At 43.2% G+C, this 23,538-nt stretch overlaps 1 protein-coding gene and 1 long non-coding RNA gene across 9 annotated transcripts in view; one reads left to right on the top strand and one right to left on the bottom strand.

The window, feature by feature from the left end:
• The window catches only part of mecp2 (methyl CpG binding protein 2), a 23,715-nt gene extending 4,480 nt beyond the window's left edge, over positions 1-19,235 (top strand). Inside the window, exons 2-4 of one of the 3 annotated variants that reach the window (XR_003441303.2) lie at positions 11,628-11,972; positions 12,756-17,665; positions 17,829-19,235. Coding sequence is in view for 2 of the 3 variants with exons in the window: in XM_047800382.1 (XP_047656338.1) it covers positions 5,191-5,216; positions 11,628-11,972; positions 12,756-13,977 (1,593 nt within the window). In the remaining variant the exon portion in view is untranslated. Of the gene's footprint in view, positions 1-3,703; positions 5,217-11,627; positions 11,973-12,755 lie in introns of those variants that run through there. The other 2 variants (XM_047800382.1, XM_027151684.2) reach the window with 2 other exon arrangements.
• On the bottom strand, positions 11,829-23,483 carry LOC125138567. 6 transcript variants are annotated; one of them, XR_007137791.1, is made up of 6 exons: positions 23,053-23,209; positions 20,271-20,362; positions 20,059-20,153; positions 19,801-19,961; positions 14,145-14,267; positions 11,829-11,964 (listed from the first exon to the last, which is right to left on the bottom strand). It is a non-coding gene; the product is annotated as an uncharacterized LOC125138567 (long non-coding RNA). The 6 variants fall into 6 exon arrangements; XR_007137790.1 differs by lacking the exon at positions 23,053-23,209 and adding an exon at positions 23,211-23,483 and having other exon boundaries at positions 20,059-20,362; XR_007137792.1 differs by lacking the exons at positions 20,059-20,153; positions 23,053-23,209 and adding an exon at positions 23,211-23,483.
• Positions 23,484-23,538: the final 55 nt, after the last annotated feature.

The raw sequence follows: 23,538 nt of genomic DNA, 5'->3' as shown, positions 1-23,538 counted from the left end.
GTGAGAGCGTGAGCGTGTGTGTGTGTGTGAGAGCGTGAGCGTGTGTGTGTGTGTGTGAGAGCGTGAGAGTGTGTGTGTGTGTGAGAGCGAGAGAGTGTGTGTGTGTGTGAGAGCGTGAGCGTGTGTGTGTGTGTGTGAGAGCGTGAGCGTGTGTGTGTGTGTGTGAGAGCGTGAGCGTGTGTGTGTGTGTGTGAGAGCGTGAGCGTGTGTGTGTGTGTGAGAGCGTGAGCGTGTGTGTGTGTGTGAGAGCGTGAGCGTGTGTGTGTGTGAGAGCGTGAGTGTGTGTGTGTGTGTGAGAGCGTGAGTGTGTGTGTGTGTGAGAGCGTGAGTGTGTGTGTGTGTGTGAGAGCGTGAGTGTGTGTGTGTGTGTGTGTGTGAGAGCGTGTGTGTGTGTGTGTGAGAGCGTGAGCGTGGGTTGTTGTGTGTTGAGAAAGCGTGAGCGTGTGTGTGTGTGTGTGAGAGCGTGAGCGTGTCGTGTGTTGTGTTGGAGACGTGAGCGTGATGTGTGTGTGTGGAGAGCGTGAGCGTAGTGTGTTGTGTGTGAGAGCGTGAGCGTGATTGTGTGGTGTGTAGAGCGTGAGCGTGTGTGTGTGTGTTGTGAGAGCGCTGAGCCGTGGTGTGTAGTGTGTGTGTGTGGAGAGCGCGTTAGTTGTGAGAGCGCGTGAGTGTGTGTGTGAGAGCGCGTGAGTGTGTGTGTGTGTGTAGAGCGCTTGAGTGTTGTGTGTGTGTTAGAGGTGTGAGTGTGTGTGTGTGTGTGAGAGCGCGTGAGTGTGTGTGTGTGTGTGAGAGCGCGTGAGTGTGTGTGTGTGTGTGAGAGCGCGTGAGTGTGTGTGTGTGTGTGAGAGCGCGTGAGTGTGTGTGTGTGTGTGAGAGCGCGTGAGTGTGTGTGTGTGTGTGAGAGCGCGTGAGTGTGTGTGTGTGTGTGAGAGCGCGTGAGTGTGTGTGTGTGTGTGAGAGCGCGTGAGTGTGTGTGTGTGAGAGCGCGTGAGTGTGTGTGTGTGAGAGCGCGTGAGTGTGTGTGTGTGAGAGCGCGTGTGTGTGTGTGAGCGCGTGTGTGTGTGAGAGCGTGAGTGTGTGTGTGTGTGAGAGCGTGAGTGTGTGTGTGTGTGAGAGCGTGAGTGTGTGTGTGTGTGAGAGCGTGAGTGTGTGTGTGTGTGAGAGCGTGAGTGTGTGTGTGTGTGAGAGCGTGAGTGTGTGTGTGTGTGTGTGAGAGCGTGAGTGTGTGTGTGTGTGTGTGAGAGAGTGAGAGTGTGTGTGTGTGTGTGAGAGAGTGAGAGTGTGTGTGTGTGTGTGAGAGCGTGAGCGTGTGTGTGTGTGTGAGAGCGTGAGCGTGTGTGTGTGTGTGTGAGAGCGTGAGCGTGTGTGTGTGTGTGTGAGAGCGTGAGCGTGTGTGTGTGTGTGTGAGAGCGTGAGCGTGTGTGTGTGTGTGTGAGAGCGTGAGCGTGTGTGTGTGAGAGCGAGTGAGTGAGCGTGTGTGTGTGAGAGCGAGTGAGTGAGTGTGTGTGTGTGAGAGCGAGTGAGTGAGTGTGTGTGAGAGCGGAGTGTGTGTGTGTGAGAGCGAGCGAGTGAGTGTGTGTGTGTGAGAGCGAGCGAGTGAGTGTGTGTGTGTGAGAGCGAGCGAGTGTGTGTGTGTGTGTGAGCGAGCGTGTGTGTGTGTGTGAGAGCGAGCGTGTGTGTGTGTGTGTGTGTGTGTGTGAGAGCGAGCGTGTGTGTGTGTGAGAGCGAGCGTGCGTGTGTGTGTGTGAGAGCGAGCGTGCGTGTGTGTGTGTGTGTGTGAGAGCGAGCGTGTGTGTGTGTGAGAGCGAGTGTGTGTGTGAGAGCGAGCGCGTGTGTGTGTGTGTGTGTGTGAGAGCGAGCGTGTGTGTGTGTGAGAGCGAGCGTGTGTGTGTGTGAGAGCGAGCGTGTGTGTGTGTGTGAGAGCGAGCGTGTGTGTGTGTGTGAGAGCGAGCGTGTGTGTGTGTGTGAGAGCAAGCGTGTGTGTGTGTGTGTGTGAGAGCGAGCGTGTGTGTGTGTGTGAGAGCGAGCGTGTGTGTGTGTGTGTGAGAGCGAGCGTGTGTGTGTGTGTGAGAGCGAGCGTGTGTGTGTGTGTGAGAGCGAGCGTGTGTGTGTGTGTGTGTGAGAGCGAGCGTGTGTGTGTGTGTGTGAGAGCGAGCGTGTGTGTGTGTGTGAGAGCGAGCGTGTGTGTGTGTGTGAGAGCGAGCGTGTGTGTGTGTGAGAGCGAGCGTGTGTGTGTGAGAGCGAGCGTGTGTGTGTGAGAGCGAGCGTGTGTGTGTGAGAGCGAGCGTGTGTGTGTGAGAGCGAGCGTGTGTGTGTGAGAGCGAGCGTGTGTGTGTGAGAGCGAGCGTGTGTGTGTGAGAGCGAGCGTGTGTGTGTGAGAGCGAGCGAGCGTGCGTGTGTGTGAGAGCGAGCGTGTGTGTGTGAGAGCGAGCGTGTGTGTGTGAGAGCGAGCGTGTGTGTGTGAGAGCGAGCGTGTGTGTGTGAGAGCGAGCGTGTGTGTGTGAGAGCGAGAGGGTGTGTGTGTGAGAGCGAGCGTGTGTGTGTGAGAGCGAGCGTGTGTGTGTGAGAGCGAGCGTGTGTGTGAGAGCGAGCGTGTGTGTGTGAGAGCGAGCGTGTGTGTGTGAGAGCGAGCGTGTGTGTGTGAGAGCGAGCGTGTGTGTGTGAGAGCGAGCGTGTGTGTGTGAGAGCGAGCGTGTGTGTGTGAGAGCGAGCGTGTGTGTGTGAGAGCGAGCGTGTGTGTGTGAGAGCGAGCGTGTGTGTGTGTGAGAGTGTGTGTGTGTGTGAGAGTGTGACAGTGTGTGAGAGAGCGAGCGTGTGAGAGTGTGTGTGAGAGCGAGCGCGTGCGTGTGTGTGTGAGAGCGAGCGCGTGCGTGTGTGTGTGAGAGCGAGCGCGTGCGTGTGTGTGTGAGAGCGAGCGCGTGCGTGTGTGTGTGAGAGCGAGCGCGTGCGTGTGTGTGTGAGAGAGTGAGAGTGTGAGAGCTGGTGTGTGAGAGCGAGTGTGTGTGCGCGCGTGCGTGTGTGGCGCGTGCGTGTGTGCGCGGTGTGTGTGTGCGAGCGTGCGTGTGTGTGTGCGAGCGTGCGTGTGTGCGCGCGTGCGTGTGTGCGAGCGAGCGTGTGTGTGCGCGTGCGTGTGTGCGCGTGTGTGTGTGTGCGCGCGTGCGTGTGTGCGCGCGTGCGTGTGTGCGCGCGTGCGTGTGTGCGCGCGTGCGTGTGTGCGCGCGTGCGTGTGTGCGCGCGTGCGTGTGTGCGCGCGTGCGTGTGTGCGCGCGTGCGTGTGTGCGCGTGCGTGTGTGCGCGCGTGCGTGTGTGTGGTGCGCGTGCGCGTGCGTGTGTGCGCGCGTGCGTGTGTGTGCGCGCGTGCGTGTGTGTGCGCGCGTGCGTGTGTGTGCGCGCGTGCGTGTGTGCGCGCGTGCGTGTGTGCGCGCGTGCGTGTGTGCGCGCGTGCGTGTGTGCGCGCGTGCGTGTGTGCGCGCGTGCGTGTGTGTGCGCGCGTGCGTGTGTGCGCGCGTGCGTGTGTGCGCGCGTGCGTGTGTGCGCGCGTGCGTGTGTGCGCGCGTGCGTGTGTGCGCGCGTGCGTGTGCGCGCGTGTGTGTGAGTGTGTGTGTGAGTGTGTGTGTGTGAGAGAGTGTGTGAGAGAGTGTGTGAGAGAGTGTGTGAGAGAGTGTGTGAGAGAGTGTGTGAGAGAGTGTGTGAGAGAGTGTGTGAGTGTGTGTGAGTGTGTGTGTGAGTGAGTGAGTGTGTGTGCCTCCAATCGTCCCTTACAGGATTTTTTAACCTTCCAGCTTTTTATTGCAGCCGAATAGAAAAAGAAATCTTAAACTGCAATGATTATATTTTTTATATGTGTGTGAAACATGATTTAAAATAAGGATGAAAGGTGTAAGAAAAAGTTTATTGAGTCGCTATGAAGCATGACCTCTGGTCCAATAGACTTGTTTGTGTTTGGATGCTCATCCTCCATCTTTTGTATCCGGATCATTCAAACGTCGAACTGAAAGTCTAATCATACCTAGTGACCTGTTTTTCTTTATTAAACTCATTTATCCTCTCATCATTTAGGACAAAGTGGAAGCTACTTTAAAAAAAAAAAATTCTACATGTCATATAATAAAAGCACTATGTTATGACACAGGATTATGCTGTATGTATTATTCGATGTAAAAAAATATCAGATAGCGGGCATCGTGTCACGTCGTATCGATCGCATCGTATCATATCGGCTACATCGTAAAACGTGAGTTTTTTTGAGCTGTTTGTCTTACACGGTGTTTTATTAACCCCGAGCTGTTCTCAGACCGATCGAGAACTACATCGTGGAAGAATCTCAGTACGAGTCAGTAATACCGTTTTTATCAAGAAGTGTAATATTTCCAACAAATTAAGATCATCGTGAGATCGTCGTCGTCACGTACGTCTCAAACTTCTAACTCTGACAGGCGTGGCAGGAAGAAGGTAAATAAAGGAGATTCTTCTTGCTTCATCCACAGCAGGAAGAATATTGCTCTCGAGGTTTCTAGCTAATCCGTGCAGCTACTCGAGAGAGACTTTGTTCAGACTTCAGGGTGTGGCGCATCTTCTGCACGTTTGGCTGTCGTGCAGATCAGTCGATCGTGACATCGTGTTTTTGAAGTTAATGCGTCAAAAAGTGAAATGAAATTAAAGTTGAATTAGGACATGTGGGTGTGTACGTGTTAGAGAGAGTGTGTGTGTGTGTGTGTGAGCCAGCATGAGGCACTACCATATTAAACCGACTTGTCATATTAGACAGATTTCTAAGATTTAGGCTTGCTTCCTGTTCATTGCTAACGTTTCAGCTGTGTCGTGTGTGCGTGTGAGATGCGTGCTGGGGATTTACCCAAACTATGTGAAATGAAATCATCCTGTTTGTAAGTGCAATGCATTTGGGATTTCCAAAACCTCCCATAACGCATGTATGTGAACGCGTGCAGGAGATTTTCTTTCAGAGATCATTGAAATAGGAAGAGTAGAGTGCAGTCAGACTGACCTGACGTGACCCGTGTGATGCACTCACTCACTCACACTCTCTCTCTCTCTCTCTCTCTCTCTCTCTCACTCACACACACACACACACACACAGTGCTGCCGAGTTCCTTCCCTTTCTGAGTGTGATGGCTGGCTACATTTGCTTTATGAATTTTACAGTGTGACTACAACGAGGCAGAAAATACATGCATGATGTTTTCCTACAGGTTTAAAAGGTGTTTTTTTTTGGACTCTCTCTCTCTCTGCTCTTTACAGTGTTACTCTTCCTCTCTCTCTCTCTGCTCTTTACAGTGTTACTCTTCCTCCCTCTCTCTCTCTCTCTCTCTCTCTCTCTTACTCTCTTTCTCCCCCCTCTCCTTCTCTCACTCTCTCCCTCTCTCTCTTTACAATGTTACTCTTTCTTTCTTTCTCTCTCTCTCTGCTCTTTTCAATGTTACTCTCTCTCTGCTCTTTACAATGTTTCTCTCTCTCTCTCTTACTCTCTTTCTCCTCCCTCTCTCTCCTTCTCTCTCTCTCTCTCCCTCCCTCTCTCTTTACAATGTTTCTCTCTCTCACTCTCTCTCTCTCTCACTCTCTCTCTCTCTCTCTCTCTCTCTCTCTCTCTCTCTCTCTCTCTCTCTCTCTCTCTCTCTACAATGTTACTCTTCCTGTATGCCGGACAAACTTCCTGTATGCTGGACAAACCGCACAGCTCCTGCAAGGAAAGACTGATCTGTGCTTTTGATACGATGAATCTATAGAACGCTTAATCAGCTTTTTTTTTTATTAACTTAAGAACATTACATGCTTTTACTCTTTGGTGGATTGGACGAGGTCTAATATCTAACATCACTCCGGAGTGTCGGAAAAGTACCACATATAGGCCCGAGTGAGGAATATTTCTGAGGTATTAGGAGCATTAAAGGCGTGATGCCGACAGGTATGTGTCAGCAGATCGGACAGGGGAAGCACAAATCTGATCTCGGATCGCTCTAGAAAAAAATGGTAACTGCAACAAAAAATAAATAAAACCCTTTCTGGTGTGCTTTTAGAGAAAAATGACAGGTAAATGTGTCCCCACCCTATTTTACAATAAGTACTGAGGTGTTTTATTCTTCTTAAACCACAGAAATTTGACAATTGGCTTAATTATCATTAATTAAAGTATGACACGTTCGGAAAACCTCGGAATGTTATAAAGTGCTGACGTACCGGTTTATTTTGTTCTGTTTCTTCAAATTTGTGTCTTATTTTTGTATTCCTTTATCTTACATTTATTCTTTACCTTGGTGTTAATTGACTATTATATAAAGGGCAGTCGTAAAAAAACGTTTCACTACGTGTCCAGTTGTGTATGAATTCGGAATATGACGCTGGAGACTCGGAATATCGGACCAGATGTTACTATATAAACGTAAACAGAGCTGCTGTTATAGAAAATTCCTCAACTTCTGTTCACCTGACACACATTCTGATGCTGTGATGGATAAAGAAAGGAAAAAACACAGAGTTCTGATTTGTTCAGATTTGGATTGGATGTGGGATTTCTGTACTTTAGTGTCAGAACTGTTCAGAAGCGAACACACTGGCTTATCCCCACATAGGCTGATTACCTGAGCCAAGGGAAAGAGCTGAAGCTTCTGGAGGTTTGAACGTGTGAATTTTATGCAAAAAAACACAAACCGGCAAACACGAGTATCAGTTTTGTTCTGATTGATAAGAAATAAGAAAATGACAAAGCGTATGAAAGCTCACTCAGTGGTTCACCGAGCGCTCTTTCAGCCGTCACTTTGATTTGCATCGTACTCGCTGTTTTGTGCTTGAGCGTTTGGACACGTCTCTACACTACCAAAGCGTGTAGTATTTAATTATTCATTTGTTCAAACGTTTAAGCGGCATAACAAGGCGTGGATCATGTTTGTAAAGCACGGCACTGGAAGGCAGCTCGGCCCTTCGGTTCGTTGTGCGCGATGACCACAACGACGTTTTTCCTGCTTTCAGTATTGGTTCAAATGCATTTATCACAAAGCAGACGGAGATGACTTGCTTGACAAGGGGAGGGGAAAAAATCATGTAGTGAACCGTGATGTTTGTCTTGCTAAATGGGAAAAACAAGACAGTAGAGACGGTTCATCATGACCCGTCTCTGTCCTTTTAGCATTTTTGGATTCGAGTGAATTTATGAATTTACACCGTGACAACGAAACGTTTCAGGTTGTAAAAGTGTGTCTGATGGGGAAGCAGTAGGCAGTTTCATGTCGTGCTGCTCGGATCAGGTGATTTCCAAGTTTACTGCGCTTTCGTTTTTGCTCACTGACTAACGATCCTGTATCCATGTTACTTCAATTTGGTAGCTGTGCTTCTTATTTACCCTGATAAAAAAAATAAATAATAAAAATTGGCTTTAAAATTCCACAGATTTTTTTAGATATACTGCAAATACGTAGATCATTCAAAAAATTTAGAAAGATTTCTACACACTTTTACACTTGGAGTCTTTTTTCTTGTTACTAAGTTAATCACATCGTTGACTGTGACCAGTCACAGTTGTACTACATGTTCGTCACAGTTGTACTACATGTTCACCACAGTTGTACTACATGTTCACCACAGTTGTACTACATGTTCACCACAGTTGTACTACATGTTCACTACTGCTGTACTACATGTTCATTACTGCTGTACTACGTGTTCATTACAGTTGTACTACGTGTTCACCACAGTTGTACTACGTGTTCACCACAGTTGTACTACGTGTACACCCCAGTTGTACTACGTGTTCACCACAGTTGTACTACGTGTTCACTACAGTTGTACTACGTGTTCACTACAGTTGTACTACGTGTTCACTACAGTTGTACTACATGCTCACTACTGCTGTACTACATGTTCACTACTGTGTACTACATGTTCACTACTGTGTACTACATGCTCACTACTGTGTACTACATGCTCACTACTGTGTACTACATGCTCACCACAGGTGTACTACGTGTTCACCACAGGTGTACTACGTGTTCACCACAGGTGTACTACGTGTTCACCACAGGTGTACTACGTGTTCACCACAGGTGTACTACGTGTTCACCACAGGTGTACTACGTGTTCACTACTGTGTATTACATGTTCACTACAGTTGTACTACATGTTCACCACAGTTGTACTACATGTTCACTTCATTTTTCTCCAGCCTGTGGTGTAGTTTAAAAACTACCTGAGAGTTCAGCTCGCCCAGCGTGCGCACTATATGTAAACAACGTGGGTTGCACAGAGTCCCCTGGTGTTCAAACAGTGCAACTGCATTAACATATAATTTATAGAATAGAATGGCAATTCCCAAAATGCACCACTGCAATGTCACAGCATCCAGTGTCACAACATACTATACTGTTAAACACCAGTCTTAAAAACTGTTGTTTCTGTAGTAACAAATAATTTACACGGATTTGTATGGGGGACTCTAAGGCTGGGTGGTGTGATGATGTAATAGCCATACAATTTTCTGAGATATTGCTATATATTTTAACAATAAATAAATATAAATAAATAATAAAAAAAACCCTTAAGCTTAATAAGAGAATATATATATATATTTAAATACATTTTATAATAAAAAAATGTAAAGGTTTTTTTTATAGAGCAGTACTACAGTAATGTTGAAATGCACCTATATCGTATATATAAAGAAGGCGTTTCTTTAACGTTTATTCAGTGTGAGCACATTGTATCAGTCAGATTAAACAGTAACTACAGTGTATGAGAGAGAGAGAGGGGCGCTTGTGAGGGAATGACACATTAAATATAACTAAACATATAAAAAGTACGGTGTCGTTCTTTAGTTAAGAGTCAAGAGTTAACGGATTAACTGCTGTGGTATCAGAGGAATAAATCGTTTCCAGTAATTGTGTTTGATCACACCTCCTCCCGGTTGATTATTTTCCTGTAGCAGCGCATCCTGAAGGTTTCACCTGATTTTGTGATGATGTATTATGAAGTTAATCCCTGAATCTGAGAACAGGACCAGGCAGCGAACGTATTGTTAAGGTTAGACGTTTCCTCATTTCTCGTCGCTTGTATTGATTACATTTTTAACAAAATAAATGGGTTGCCGATTGCAGAGTTAGACTCCAGACTGAGTGAACAGCCTATGGGATTATTGCAGGAGTATTATAGGGCTGAATGGGCTTTTCTTTTTCACAGCTAGCGTCAGTCATGGTGCCAAGTAGGAAGAAGATCTGAGGCTCTAAGGTCTTTATACTGTTCACCATCGTGGCTGCTGTGTTCGATTAATATTCAAATATTTATTCTGTCTGGCAACACGGCTCAGACGTTTAGCTTTAAGGCAGCAGAGGTTTATTCCTCGACCTTTGCACACTGCACACATACGATAAACGTCTGTATTCATGATCATCGTTCACACTGAAAATATCAGTAGAGATGGAGAGATTTGTCCTCCAACTGTCAGGAAAGTAGCAAGTACTTTAGAATTTATTTTATTCACTAAAATACATGTGAAAAGGATGTTATGTTCAATACAATTGTACTACGTGTTCACCACAGTTGTACTACATGTTCACTACAGTGTACTACATGTTCACCACAGTTGTACTACATGTTCACCACAGTTGTACTACATGTTCACCACAGTTGTACTACATGTTCACCACAGTTGTACTACATGTTCACTACATGTTCACTACAGTTGTACTACATGTTCACCACAGTTGTACTACATGTTCACTACAGTTGTACTGCATGTTCACTACAGTGTACTACATGTTCACCACAGTTGTACTACATGTTCACTACAGTGTACTACATGTTCACCACAGTTGTACTACATGTTCACCACAGTTGTACTACATGTTCACTACAGTTGTACTACATGTTCACTACATGTTCACTACAGTTGTACTGCATGTTCACTACAGTTGTACTGCATGTTCACTACAGTTGTACTACATGTTCACTACAGTTGTACTACATGTTCACTACAGTTGTACTACATGTTCACTACAGTTGTACTGCATGTTCACTACAGTTGTACTGCATGTTCACTACAGTTGTACTACATGTTCACTACAGTTGTACTACATGTTCACTACAGTTGTACTACATGTTCACTACATGTTCACTACAGTTGTACATGTTCACTACAGTTGTCCTACATGTTCACTACAGTTGTACTGCATGTTCACTACAGTTGTACTGCATGCTCACTTCATATATGTCGGTATTCATGATCATCGTTCACACTGAAAAATATCAGGGATGGAGAGATTTCTCACTAAAATACTAGTGAAAAGGACATTATTTGTAACAGTTGTCATCTTTATAATACTTCCCTTTAACATGTAAGGAATTAAACGTTCGAGTCTGTTGTTTTTGGAAAAATAATCAACAGCAGGACGGCGTGACGAGGGCCAAAGCAGAATCTCCGACCCGAAGCTGAATACTTTTCCAATAACGGCATCTTTCCTTTTTTTTTGTTACAACCACACAAATTTGCCAACACTTTTTTAAATTAATTAAGGAAATAAGGAAAAATCACACTTTTTATCTGCTTATAGTTACACACAAGGTTGTGAAACTTCAGAGAAATGAGTTATTTCCTGTTCTCATTTACAAAGATAGCAGCTATATACAGACGTTCCTTCACCCCCCCCCCTCTCGCTAAAGTAAGAAGACAAAAAAAAAAAAAGCATCTTCTTGTGTTCCAGAGAAACCACAAACCACAGTTTCTTCTACATTTTCACTTGTCAGGAACAGCTTTACCTTTGACAGTCAAAAAGCGCTACCGCTAGTTTTGTAAAATTAATTAGCGCCCAACGACCGACCAAAATCGAGCATTTAACAGCACTTTGGCCTGAAAAGGTTTTAAAAATGATCTTTGTGCAAATTTGCTGATTCTGGGGAAAATTTCAGGGAACACAAAAGGTTGAATCCATGTAATTTCTTCAAATCCTGCCTCTTTTTTTTTTGTGATAAATACCAGCGTCTGACGATCATTTGTGGGTTGTTGTTTTTTTTTTTTGCATTGTTGTGGATTTTTCTCCTCCGCAAAAAAACAACACCACCCGACCGACCCCAAAAAGAAAAGTGCAACAACAACAAAAAAAATATCTAGGCCTCCAAACTACAGTGACCACAAAAGGCCCGGCAGAAGCCTTGAGGGAGATTCCAGCAGCACTTTCACTCATCAGAAGGTGCAGTAATCTCTCCCTCGCACAACAGCTGGGGAATCTTCACACTCTACCCGAGCGAGATGGAATGAAGCGGCTGGTGATTTCCCTGCACTCCGCCGCCCGATTGCAACTTCATGCGGTGTCAGTGTTTCTGATTTTGATCATGGAAAATATACAATGTTACATTTCCACCAGCAAACGAAAAATCGGCCCTTTTTTTTGGAGTCACGGATTTTTACACTCTGATTTCTTTTCCAGCTTTAGGCTTTGGCACCTCGACCATTTTTTCCTTGCTTACAGTGCAGGTGGTGCTGATGATGTGATAAGAATTACATGTTTATCTATAATCTGGAGTCATAACTGTGTAGTAGATTTGCAGGAGGACAGAACGGTGTACTGCATGTGAGACGATTGTGTGTTTAATCTGACTCGATGTCACTCCTGTTGTGTTGTGTTGTGCAGAGGTGATGGAAAGGGGGAGGACCAGGAGGGTTCTAAAGAAGCAACTCAAAAACAGAAGAAAAGCAAAAAAGAGCAGGACCAGGATGTGGAGAGAGTTGAGCCTGCCGTCGCGGAGGGGGGTGACGGACAGCGAGTGGAGGCGGGCCAATCCGAGCCTTCGGCCCCTGAATCTGCTGCAGCCCTCGGCGCTCCCGAAGCTTCTTCCTCGGCCAAGCAGCGGCGATCCATCATCCGAGATCGCGGGCCTTTGTACGACGACCCCTCACTGCCTCAGGGCTGGACGCGCAAACTCAAACAGCGCAAGTCGGGACGATCGGCCGGCAAATTCGACGTCTACCTGATCAAGTGAGTAGTTCACAGTCACATCGCAGTACTTCATAACAGTTTTCTCCACAAACATTTTAATGTCTTGCTGCTGGTTAAAAGGTTGCTTAATCATAACAAGCTCACGTAACAGAATAACATGATATTTTGATATGAGAAAGTATACAGAACATCAAGGTTATCATAAACTGAGATAAAACAAACAAATGTTGATGTGGTTATGAAAGGTCAGACTTGCCTACTAATTCCAGGGTAGCTTTGGTTAACTTGGCAAAGATTTTATTCTTTTTGTAGGTGAGATAGAGAAGTGGAAGTGTGATGTGGGTCAGATAAGGTTTGCCTGGGCTCTAGAGTGCAGTTTGAGAGAGTGTCTAGGTGAATATAATGCACAGAAAAACACTTTTGCGTGTTTTAATTTGATTTTTTTTTTATTTACTTACTTACTTACTTACTTAATAGAGAAATCTTGTGCTGATCCATCACCTGGGAGATGCATGTTTTAATCTAGCGCTCTGATTGAGATACAGGATGCAGTACACAGAGTTGAATAATTCAGTGGTGTGAATGTGAAGTGGTGTGAAATGTTCGACTGGCCACTTTGACATGATGGGCAGCTGAATAATACACATCCTGTGGGAGTTTGTGAGTCAGCATGGACCAGTGCTTCCCAGTTCCTACACTATCTCTATTAAAAAAAATGCTTGACTTTGAAGAGATTTACAGCATGAGAAAAAATCATTAGCATTAGCTGTCTTTGTCATCTGTCTTTAAAATGTAGGAAACCTTTTCTGTTTGTATTTCCAGCCCAGAAGGGAAAGCCTTCCGTTCCAAAGTGGAGCTCATGGCATACTTCCAAAAGGTGGGCGACACCACCACAGACCCAAATGACTTTGACTTTACGGTCACGGGCCGTGGGAGCCCATCGCGCAGGGAGAAAAGACCGCCGAAGAAACCCAAAGTGGCCAAGCCGACCGGTCGAGGGAGGGGCCGGCCGAAGGGCAGTGGTAAAGTACGGCAGGCCACAGAGGGTGTAGCGGTGAAACGTGTGGTAGAAAAGAGTCCGGGCAAACTTCTTGTCAAGATGCCATTCGTGGCTCCGAAAGTGGAGGCGGGATCACCCTCAGGGCAAGTCCCCATTGTCAAACAGCGCCCAGGACGCAAGAGGAAAGCGGAGAAAGAGCAGCCAAGCATGCCAAAGAAACGCGGCAGGAAGCCAGCCGCTGCTTCTCAGTCTGTGGCAGGAGGGACGGGCTCAAGTGCAGCTTATGCTGCTGCAGCTATCGCGTCATCGGAGGCCAAGAAGAAAGCGCAAAAGGAAATGGCAGCCAAGCCTGTGCAAGAAAAGGCGCTTCCCATCAAGAAGCGCAAGACACGGGAGACTATGGAGGAGGCAGAAGGGTCCACAACGACCACACCTGAGGCACCGAGCAGCATAGCAAAACGACCTGCAAGTCAAACGGCACCCTCTTCTGGAACGGAGTCAGAAACAGGACAGAAGATTCACAAGCACTCAAGCCGTAAGCATAAGGAAGCAGTGGATTCAGGAAACGGCAGCAGCAGTGGACCAAAGGTCCACAAAAAGAGAGATCAGCGTGAGCAACAACTGAAACACCTCCACCATCACCATCATCACCACCATCACCCACACCACCTGCCCCTGATGGAGCCGTCCATCTTCACCCCGCAGGCTCACCAGCTTTCCCTCGGCCACTCCATGCACGGAGGACCCCCGGTGGAGAATGAGCCCCAGGACTTGAGCACTTCCAGGTCGAGACAGGAGCCGTTAGCCTGCAGGGAGGAAGCCCGGACCGACAGCCACGTGGTTAGAGACACTTCAGGCAAGATGGCAGCAACAGAGTTGCGAACCCAACAGCAGCAGCAGCAGCAGCAGCAGCAGCAGCAGCATGGCACTGTGACGGGGGATGGAAAGGAACTGAGAGACATTGTTCCTCCTTCTGCCGTTCCCAGGCCGAGTCGAGAAGAAACAGTCGAGTCCAGGACGCCTGTGAGCGAACGCGTGAGCTGAAGGATGTGACTGACATTCAGACTAACTGACCAATCAGCAGCAATGGCTGTGTTCTCACGCAGGAATAGAGGCACTCACAGGGGGAGGAGTTTTTTTTGTTTGTCTGTCTGTCTTTTTCTGTTATTTTTAAAACAACAATAATGGAAAAAATCTGTAAATGTACTTACAAAAGGCAGCTGTCGTGTCGAGTGTCGTGAGTTTGGATGCAGAGCGATGATGCAATCGCTGACGTACCGCTTCTGAACGAATTCTCAGTTTCCTTTTCGTTTGCCCAGTTTCATTTTATCGTTCTATTAATATAGAAATCATAGGAACCATGTGTTATTGCTTCATTAGAGCTTCTAGGAATATAGCAAGACACTGAGACAGTAACGGATGCACAAGTAACACTTCACCAGGAAGCTGATTTACAACTGATCCTTTCCCTGCCGACTGCAGACGCCTCACAGACGTGTTAGAATCAAGGGGTTGATTTTGACATCACAACCCTCCTTTTCTTCATATCGTAGATGTTACTGTTAGAACAAGGCGGTCTCGTTATCTGCATGAAGAGTGTAAGTTCTTTATAAAAGAAAGGCCACGCTTCATGGGGGAAAAAACTCAATCGCAGCACTTGTACCTAGTCGATCATGTTTTAAATAAGAAAGGCTAATCAAACCCTTAGAAACAGTTTATGGGGATTATTATTATTTTTTTAAATCGATCATGCTTTGCGATGGCTGATTAAGTTCAGAACACGAACGTCTTTCTGTCATCCCTGCATTTTAATCAGCAAGACGTAGAGAGGAATGTTTGAGGGCAGAATAACGTGATTAACCTTGCCATCTGTTTCAGCGGTTTCTGCCGGCTAGCAGCGGACTGATTATACGGTAATACAGTAGGAACGGTTTTCACACTTCTACCGCTTCTTCTTTCGGGTTGGAGGGGTGGGGGTGGTGGGGCTAAGCACAAACGGATTCATGAATGAACGCCGAAAGCACAGTTTAAATAAGTGTGTGAAAGGAGAACAAAAAAAAAAAGGAATGAAATTCCAAAGTGGCGCTTTCTAACATTTTCTTCCTCTTCTTTATTCCCCCCCTTTAATTTATATTTCTAGCTTTTTTTCTATAAACAAAGTGAAATTGAAAACAGCAGCCTTGTGTTTCCTCAACACATCAGAGCCGACAGTGTAGCCGTTTGTGTTTTTTTTGTTTTTGTTTTTTTGTTTTCGTAATTGTCATAGTGAAGGAGCACAAAGAGGGAAGTGGATGCGAACAGAAGAGGCGCGACGTACGTGCTATATTTACTAGACTTCCTCTCGTAAGACAGCTGCAACGGTTCACACGGGACGTTTTTTTCCACACAGACTCGATCCGGATCTTGACAGTAAAAGTAAACACTCTTTCTGGAGTTCGGTTGAGGGAAAACAACGACAGATTCAAAGTTAATTCCGTTTTATGTTTTAATTTACGTTGTAACGCGCCGTTACGCCGATGAAACGTCTGGAATTTACAGGGTCGCCGTCCTTTTTATAGAGCTGTGAAAACGAATCAGAACGTATGAGATATTCACAAAATTTGCAGATTTCTTTCCCCAATCTTTAGTTCAGATCGCTTTCCATCAGCTATGTTTTGATATATTGCATGTGGAAGATGGTCGAGATAACCGGGCCTCCCCTACCCTTTTTTTTTTTTTTTAAGTCACATGAAGTCACACATTTCTGTTTCACGTCCCTTTTTTTAATCTCCATTTAGACTGTAGCGCAGTTTGCAGACTCACAGGGGATGTGACGTGTATCCTTCCTCATTTCATTCCTTTTGAGTGTTTTTCTTCTCGCCTGTCCTGTAAAACCGCGCGGTACTGACGCAAAGACGTAGGCACTCCGTGTACAGAGGCGTATCGGGAGAAGACGCCTGACTGTAGGCTAATCTCATCCGTTTTATTTAAACGCATAATAATGGCCAATGATGTACAAGTGGAGGCTATTATGAGGAGTTGTGAACTCCTCTCATATCGTATGAAGCATTGCTTTTATGGCAGTGGAAATGTTTTAATTGGTAATATGTTTATAGACATATTCCCTGCAGGAAGCCTTCAGGATGAGAAGGATTGCTAGTCGTTAAAGTGTTTGTTTCAGGGAAGAGCACTCTACAGTTTCTATGTCCTTGACTGATACTTTCCCTGCCTTAAAAAGTCAGAACAGAGAGCGCTCCACGTGTTCCTCGTTTCTCGTTTAACTCCGAATCCGCAGATCCTTTTTTTTTTTTTAGTGTTTAAAAACGAGAGCTACTCACAAGTCAGGTTTATGAAGTGTGCTTTAGGATAGTGAGTATTTCCTGATGTGTTATTTTAAAGATTGTAGGTTAAAGAACTTTTTCTTTCTCTAGCTGACTGTGTAGATCGGTTTAAGTGGGGAAAATGAATTATTTAAAATAAATAAGTAAATAAAGTTTTCGTTAGTGTCTACCGCTCGTTTTTGTCCCTTTCGTCAGAGGTCAGCGTACGGAAGTCGGACGTGGCGCTCGACAGTCCTCGTCCTTTAGCCTCCTCTCCACCTCGACCCTCGCCAGCGGGGAAGGGGACATGGAGAAACTAGAGCACTCGTGCTCTAGGGATAAAGGGCTATGAAATAATCTCATAAAAAAGAAAGCAAGTTTCGAAAGCATTCACAGGTGCGTTCGTTACGGTTAGCCGCTTGAGGTCCGATCATTGATGTCTCGAGCATCTTCAGATCCCACTAGCTCTCTCTGTTCCAGCAGATCACACACACACACACACACACACACACACACAGATACAGGATGTACAATGCATGTGACCTGCAGGATCAGAGACCTAAACTTAACCAGCGGACAACGACGCCTACTCCTGACCTACATGCGATAGGCGGCATCGTCGTCGACGTTGTCCCTGGTCTGACTTCTCAGAGCGGGGAGGCTTGAGGACTACGGTGTTGAGTAAGCAAAAGTACAGAATCATTTAAACAGCAGTGCTTGTGGCTCTACGTTAAAGTAATGTGTAAATATCAACAGCGGCGGCTCGCACCAGATAGGGCCGTGCCTTCGTTTCCGGATCCTGACCAAGGGGGCTTTTTTATTTTTATCCCATCTGAGCAAAACAAGAGGTTAAATCAATATGGGCTGTTTTTTTAAATTTATTTATTATTATTATTTTTTTTTTTTATTTAAAAAAAAAAAGCAGGATCTCCATTAATCTTTGCTGTACCACTTATTTTCCATTATCTGGTCATGTGGTGTCTGTAGAGAAGAATCTTTCACTTACACGCTGATTTCTACTGTTTGTAGAATGCCCACTGTAAAAAAAAAAAAATTAAAAAAATAAAAATTAAAAAAAAAGTAAAACAAAAAACAATAGGAAACCATGAAGAAATGACCTTTATTATATCTGTTTTGTGCCTCTGGCAGACGAATATGCTATGGAATGTCCTCGTGTCCCTGTAGCCAAAATCTACACGCTATGTACGTGAACATGTATCAATATGCATGATTGCCATTAGAGGTTAGTACATTGCTTGCCCTTTACTATTCTACGTAACAAATTTTTTTTGTTTGTTTTTTGTTTCGTTTTTTTTTTTTCCTTCTTTTCTGGATCACTCCTCTCCGAGAGCCGGCCAAAAAGTCTTCGAGCGCAGGATTCTCACTCAAAACACCTGAACATGGCTGTATACAGCGAAACGACAAGGTCCCTCGTACGTATGTTCGTGAACTTCGGTTAATATAAAAAAATTTAAAAAAAGGAAAAAAAAACGAAGAAATAAAAACCAAACAAAAAAAATAAAACAACTTCAGTTGAGTTGGACAAGAATAGTTTTTACGTTCTTCACTTTTTTTTTCTTTCTGTCTCTATTCCAGCTGATTACTTAGATCCGAGACGACGGTTACGCATGGGCTCCTAAAGCTGTTCCTTCTTAAAACGTCCCTGATGCTGTGGCAGACCTATTCCGACTAAATTATTATTTGTGAATTTTAGTGTGTTTTTGTTTTTGTTTTGTTTTTTCTTTCTCTATTTTTTTTAAAAGAAGCCAATGTTAAGCATAGACTATTTTACCTTAAGAGCAATAGTTATATTAAGTAGATCTTATTTGCTTTTATTTTTTTATTTTTTTATTTTTTTCGTTTCTCGTGTCTTTAGATCGTGTACGATGTTATATATTTGGGGGGGGGGACGAAACAAAAAAAAAAAAACAAGGTGAAATAAAGCTGAATTATAAGGAATGCCTGAAATACAAATTCTAAATATAGCACTTGAGATAACAGGAGAAAGGAGAATGAAGGTCAAATAAAACCACACGTTCAGCTTCAAGTCTTCATCGGTAGAACATTCATGGTCTATTTAACATAGTCTTGTGCCTTGAAGTTTCAGTAATAGAACTTTATACGGTAGTTGTATTTTTATTCTGAGTCCTGTGTTTGCCTCTTGTTGGTATTCAGTGCTTTGGCTGTGTTGGGGATTTCTAGAGACTGATGATATGTTTGTCTTGTTTTATTTTCGTACAGGAAAAACCACATTTGGAATAAATTAGGACAAATTTACCTGGGCAATATTGACTGTGTAGAAGGTAATAGGATACCGTTATTATTATTATTATTATTATTATTATTATTATTATTATTATTATTATTTTTCATCCCTGCTATGTTGAATGTGTCTCGTGTTGGATGAAGTGTATTTGTCTGGAAATGTTCTCCATTTTAACATTTTAACGTGAAGTTATTTGTCATGAGATTTTTATATATATATATATATCATGAGATTATATATATCATGAGATTATATATATATATATAAACGCCTGCCTCAAACGGTATCTTCCAAGCACCATTTAGCATTTTCTGAAAGGAAAAGTTTAACATTATGTTCATTACGACTTGCGTCTCGATGAATTAAAGACCTGCACTTTATAAAGTATGTTTCCTGGCAGGATGCCCATTAACATTTTTTTTTTTTAATTTTAATTTTTATTTTATTGTATGTATTTTCTACCGTTGTCCGAAGTTGCTGTTTTATTTTCCTATGTTCTGATTTAGTTTGAAATAAAAGGGATGGGTAGTACTATGTATCTAAAAGGTATATTATTTTAACCAAACAGTCCTACAGTCTAGGTGTCAGTGGTTCCTCACCATTTGCCAAGCTAAGTCCTTGCCTTCCTAAAAGTGAAAAAAAAAGTATAGTTTGTGTCTACTTTTATAGTACTGTGTTACTGTATTATTTGTTTGCCGTATGTAACAGATACACAACAGTAAACAACATTTACCTTCTGTTTGTCTAAAACGTTTATTTCACTCGCGTTCTAGATTTGCGCCGAGGACGTAAAGGTTTTTTGTTTTTTTTTAATGGCAGAAGGGAATGATTTGAGGTGACGATTCGCTACAGGTCGACGGTATAAAACGTGCAAATTCAATCACGCAAAAAGTTTTCCTTCATGCCCAAAGGTTTAGGGTTCAGCGCAGCTCGAATGAAAATAAAACGGATCGTACGGCGCGGTCCGAACAAAGAGGTCCGAGAGCGCTTTAGATTCTGTTTCGAATCATTTTCACAAACGTCAGAAATTTTATTTACGGTTGATATCAACGACGACGTGAATGAAATGTAGGTTCTTAAAAATATTTTTCAAGTACTTGGTACATCAGGGCTTAGCAGTTAGCTCTGGGGATTTGGGGGTTCGATTCCTGCCCATGCCCTGTGTGGGCAGAGTTTGCATGCTCTCCCTGGGCTTCGGGGGGGATTTCCTCCTCAGTCCAAATACATGTGCGGTAGGCTAATTGGCATCTCTATATTGTCTGTAGTGTGTGTGTGTATGCAAATGTTCAGGGTTTTCCCCACCTTGTGCCCAGAGTCCCTGGGGATAGCTCCTTGTCTGTGACCCTGTGTAAGCATTGTAGAAAATGGATGGATATGTCCTTCTTTTGCTTTAATGACAGCGTGCACTTGTGTGCAAACCACGATGCTGGATGATTTCCAATCTGAATGAACAGGTGCTTCCACTGAAGAGATAAGACACGAGGAAAATGTAAGTCAATAAAATAAATCAATAAAATATAAAATGAAATATAAAATAAAACATCAATAAAAAATGCTTACATTTACACAGTAACCTAGTAAATGTGTGGAATCATAAACATCCTTTCTGTTTTACGCTTTTGAAAATGGAGGAAAAATCTGTTTTTGTTTGGACCCTGTTACACAGGTACAACAGTTTTACTGCCTGAATAATTTAGGCATCAAAGTTAAAACAATTCTGTGACACCATTTTGTTTTCTTTTTAAACATTTAAAGCCGAATGAAGTGGTTACATCTTTTAACAAACCCCATCCAAAGTAGTGAACACGGTGAAATCGTGTTGCTGTCCCTCAGGAGAGTCAGACGGCTCAGTTACTGACATGACCTGAAATCGTCCAAGAACAGAGATGATCAGTGGTTTCCAACGGTCACGGTTATCGCACGGCAGTCGCTTCGGCCGGGTGTTTGTTTTTTTTTTGTTTGTTTGTTAGACATCAAACTTTAACAAATAGGTTAAAAACGGAAACAGTGCCGATTAACTCTAATACACACTTGCAAATTTGTGACTTGACCAGTCATAAAAAAATACAAAAGAAAAAGTCGAACACGGGTTACTGAGCTGAAACGTGGTTAGTGTTTACGACTAATTGAACATCTCAGACATATATACGTGTGTATATGAATGTATATACACACACGTATATATGTCTGAGATGTTCAATCAGTCGTCAATATATCAATTAGTCGTGTGTGTATATATATATATATATGATTGTGGAAATGAACAATAGCATATATTTTTTTTATATATTGTGTTGCAGTAGTAATCACAAGCCATCATTAGTAAAGTTATAATATTCAAATACATTATCAACATAATGAGCCTAAATTTTTTATGTTTTTCAAATAAATTGGATATTTTATAACAGTTAATACAGCCCCAAACAGTTTTAGATAAAGACCCAGAGATGAGACAAAGAAACATCGATGTCATGGAGTAAAACACCAAAAAAACCACAGTGAAGAGTAACAGACAACATCGTATGTCCGGGGATCTACAGTTTTCATCAAGCTGAAATCTGTGTAAGAATTTGATGTGCTGTCGTGGAAGGTAGGAGTGAAAAATACACTCGCATGATCAACTCTGATGGGAGAATTTAAGTGTAAGTGTGTGTGTGTGTGTGTGTGTGTGTGTGTGTGTGTGTGTGTGTGTGTGTGTGTGTGTGTTTACAGAGGAAAACAGCAACCTGTGTTAAATAAAAGATGATTTATAAAAACCCTCATGGCCTCATGATTCCCTATCCAGGAATTTTCTTCAGAGGAAGCGCAGCACAGATAATTAAATTTCTAAAGTAAACTAGGACCTTATTATTACCTCAAACATTCTCTACAGCATTTAGTTTTATGATGTCGCTTTGTAGAAGCCAACATTCTGTTTTCCTGTTTAAGCTTAGACAAAAATTTATCAAGAGTAACTCCTCCTAGGGCTTTCGAGCCACATGCACCAAATTTGGATATGCCGTCGAGCCTAGTTTGAAGTTTGTTGCTGTTACTTTTCTAAGCGATCAGAGTACCGGTACTTCCAGTACTGGGTCTCAAATTGGCCTTTTTTCCCCATAGACTCCCATTATAAACTTTGGAGGTTTATAACTTGGCAAGCTTTTGAACTATCTACACCAAACTCGGCCAGCTCCTTTAGGGTGATACTCTGTACAAAGTTTTAAACCGGTGTACCGACTGGCCTTTCGGTTGTCCCGCAGCCCCGCCCCCAAAATATGCAAAATCAAAAAACTTTTTACAACATTGACTTGTGAGATATCAAAACACTCAGCACAATGAGGAGTACTTCCTCAAGAGTATTCGGATGACATCACATGCTCATTTCCACTTCCCTCCAAATGTTTTGGCACCCTAGCTTTCTGTCTACTTGCTTCCAAAAGTAACACTGACCCTTATGTCCACTCTCCTCCAAAAATCACCGGCCTTTGCGAGTACTTGCATCGTCAAAGCCAACATCAAAGTTTGTTGCGACAAACTTTACAAATGTAGTTTACTTTTGATGTTCATACACATGATAAACAGGTCATATTATCCTCTCCCATAAACCAGAGAAATTATTTTCTAAAGTTTAAGGTTCTAAGGTTTAATATTTATTGTTTCATGAGGATTCACTTTTGATCCCAGTCCAGCATTGCTGTCACTTTTTATTTATTTATTTATTTTTATTCTTTTATTTATTTACTCTCCTGGTTATCTAAACAAACATGTTATCACTCTAAATCAGTCTCCAGTTTTTAAGGAAACCAAAAAAGCTCAGAAGTCCCAGAAAGGGCAGAAGAAGCCCCTACTCGACCATAACTGCTAATTAAAACAAATCCCGGCTGTTAAAATGTGGACTGAATTCCTGCTTTGGTAGAAATAAATTGCTCATTTGAAATGAAAGTATATGAATATGGAAATGAACAATAGCATAAATATTTTATTTCCTAACACAAACTCATATGTTTTTGTTTCACTTTGCAAGATAATATAATGACAGCATTTATTTCATCACAGTTTTCCAGGAAAGCCTGCGTGATACTGATTTACCTAAATTATTAAAAGAACGCTCTTTCATTGTATTAATTACCGATATAGATCATAAACAAGACAGGATCATAAATCGTAGCAGAATTACGTTGTATTGAGGCGATAAGTTGGATTGCAAAAACCTATTCCCAGCAAACTGTGTGTATATTATGGCACTCGTTTTAATATCTTTTATTAACTTTTTTCACCCCTAGCGTAGCCACTCATCCACGGGCACTCGTATGCCATCCAGTCTATATAATCAAATAAATTAAAAAAATACTATATATATATTCATTGAAATAATGGAGTCCGTAGTGTGTGAGTGTGTGTGTGAATGAGAGTGTGTGTGTGCCCTGCGATGGGTTGGCACTCCGTCCAGGGTGTATCCTGCCTTGATGCCCGATGACGCCTGAGATAGGCACAGGCTCCCCGTGACCCGAGGTAGTTCGGATAAAGCGGTAGAAAATGAATGAATGAATGAATGAATGAATGAAATAATGGAACCTTTTTAAGGAGCCTCCAGAGTCGGCAATGACCGAACGATCTTTGGTAGCTGTTATATAGCTATATAAATGGTACAGAGGAGAACGACGTGTCGTTCATTAATAAATTAAAAATTGTACATGTTGAATTGGTGCCGTAATGTAAGAGGAACAACACACTTTAGGATGTACTGTGGAAAGTAATCCGCTTCTGCTTTAGCATAGCACGCATATGGGAAGTAGAGAGGTGACTTCCAGGAATGTTTAAACCACAACCAAAGCTGCAACTGCTAAACAAACAAACAAACAAACAAATAGTAATAATAATAATAATAATAATAATAATAATAATAATAATAATAATAATTTAAAATAAGGAAATAGAGCAATAGTAAGCGATTCCTCTTATATCATAGCAGGTTGCCAACGATTTTCCTTTCTAGTGTCGTACATTTTGATATGCAAATTTAAAACCGCGATCCAAAGGTCATGCAAATTATTTTGTGAC

The sequence above is a fragment of the Tachysurus fulvidraco genome, chromosome 14, assembly GCF_022655615.1.
Source record: "Tachysurus fulvidraco isolate hzauxx_2018 chromosome 14, HZAU_PFXX_2.0, whole genome shotgun sequence".
In the NCBI taxonomy this organism is placed as follows: domain Eukaryota; kingdom Metazoa; phylum Chordata; class Actinopteri; order Siluriformes; family Bagridae; genus Tachysurus; species Tachysurus fulvidraco.
Note: the sequence above shows the minus strand (reverse complement) of the source record. Positions and strands in the feature narration are given on the sequence as shown.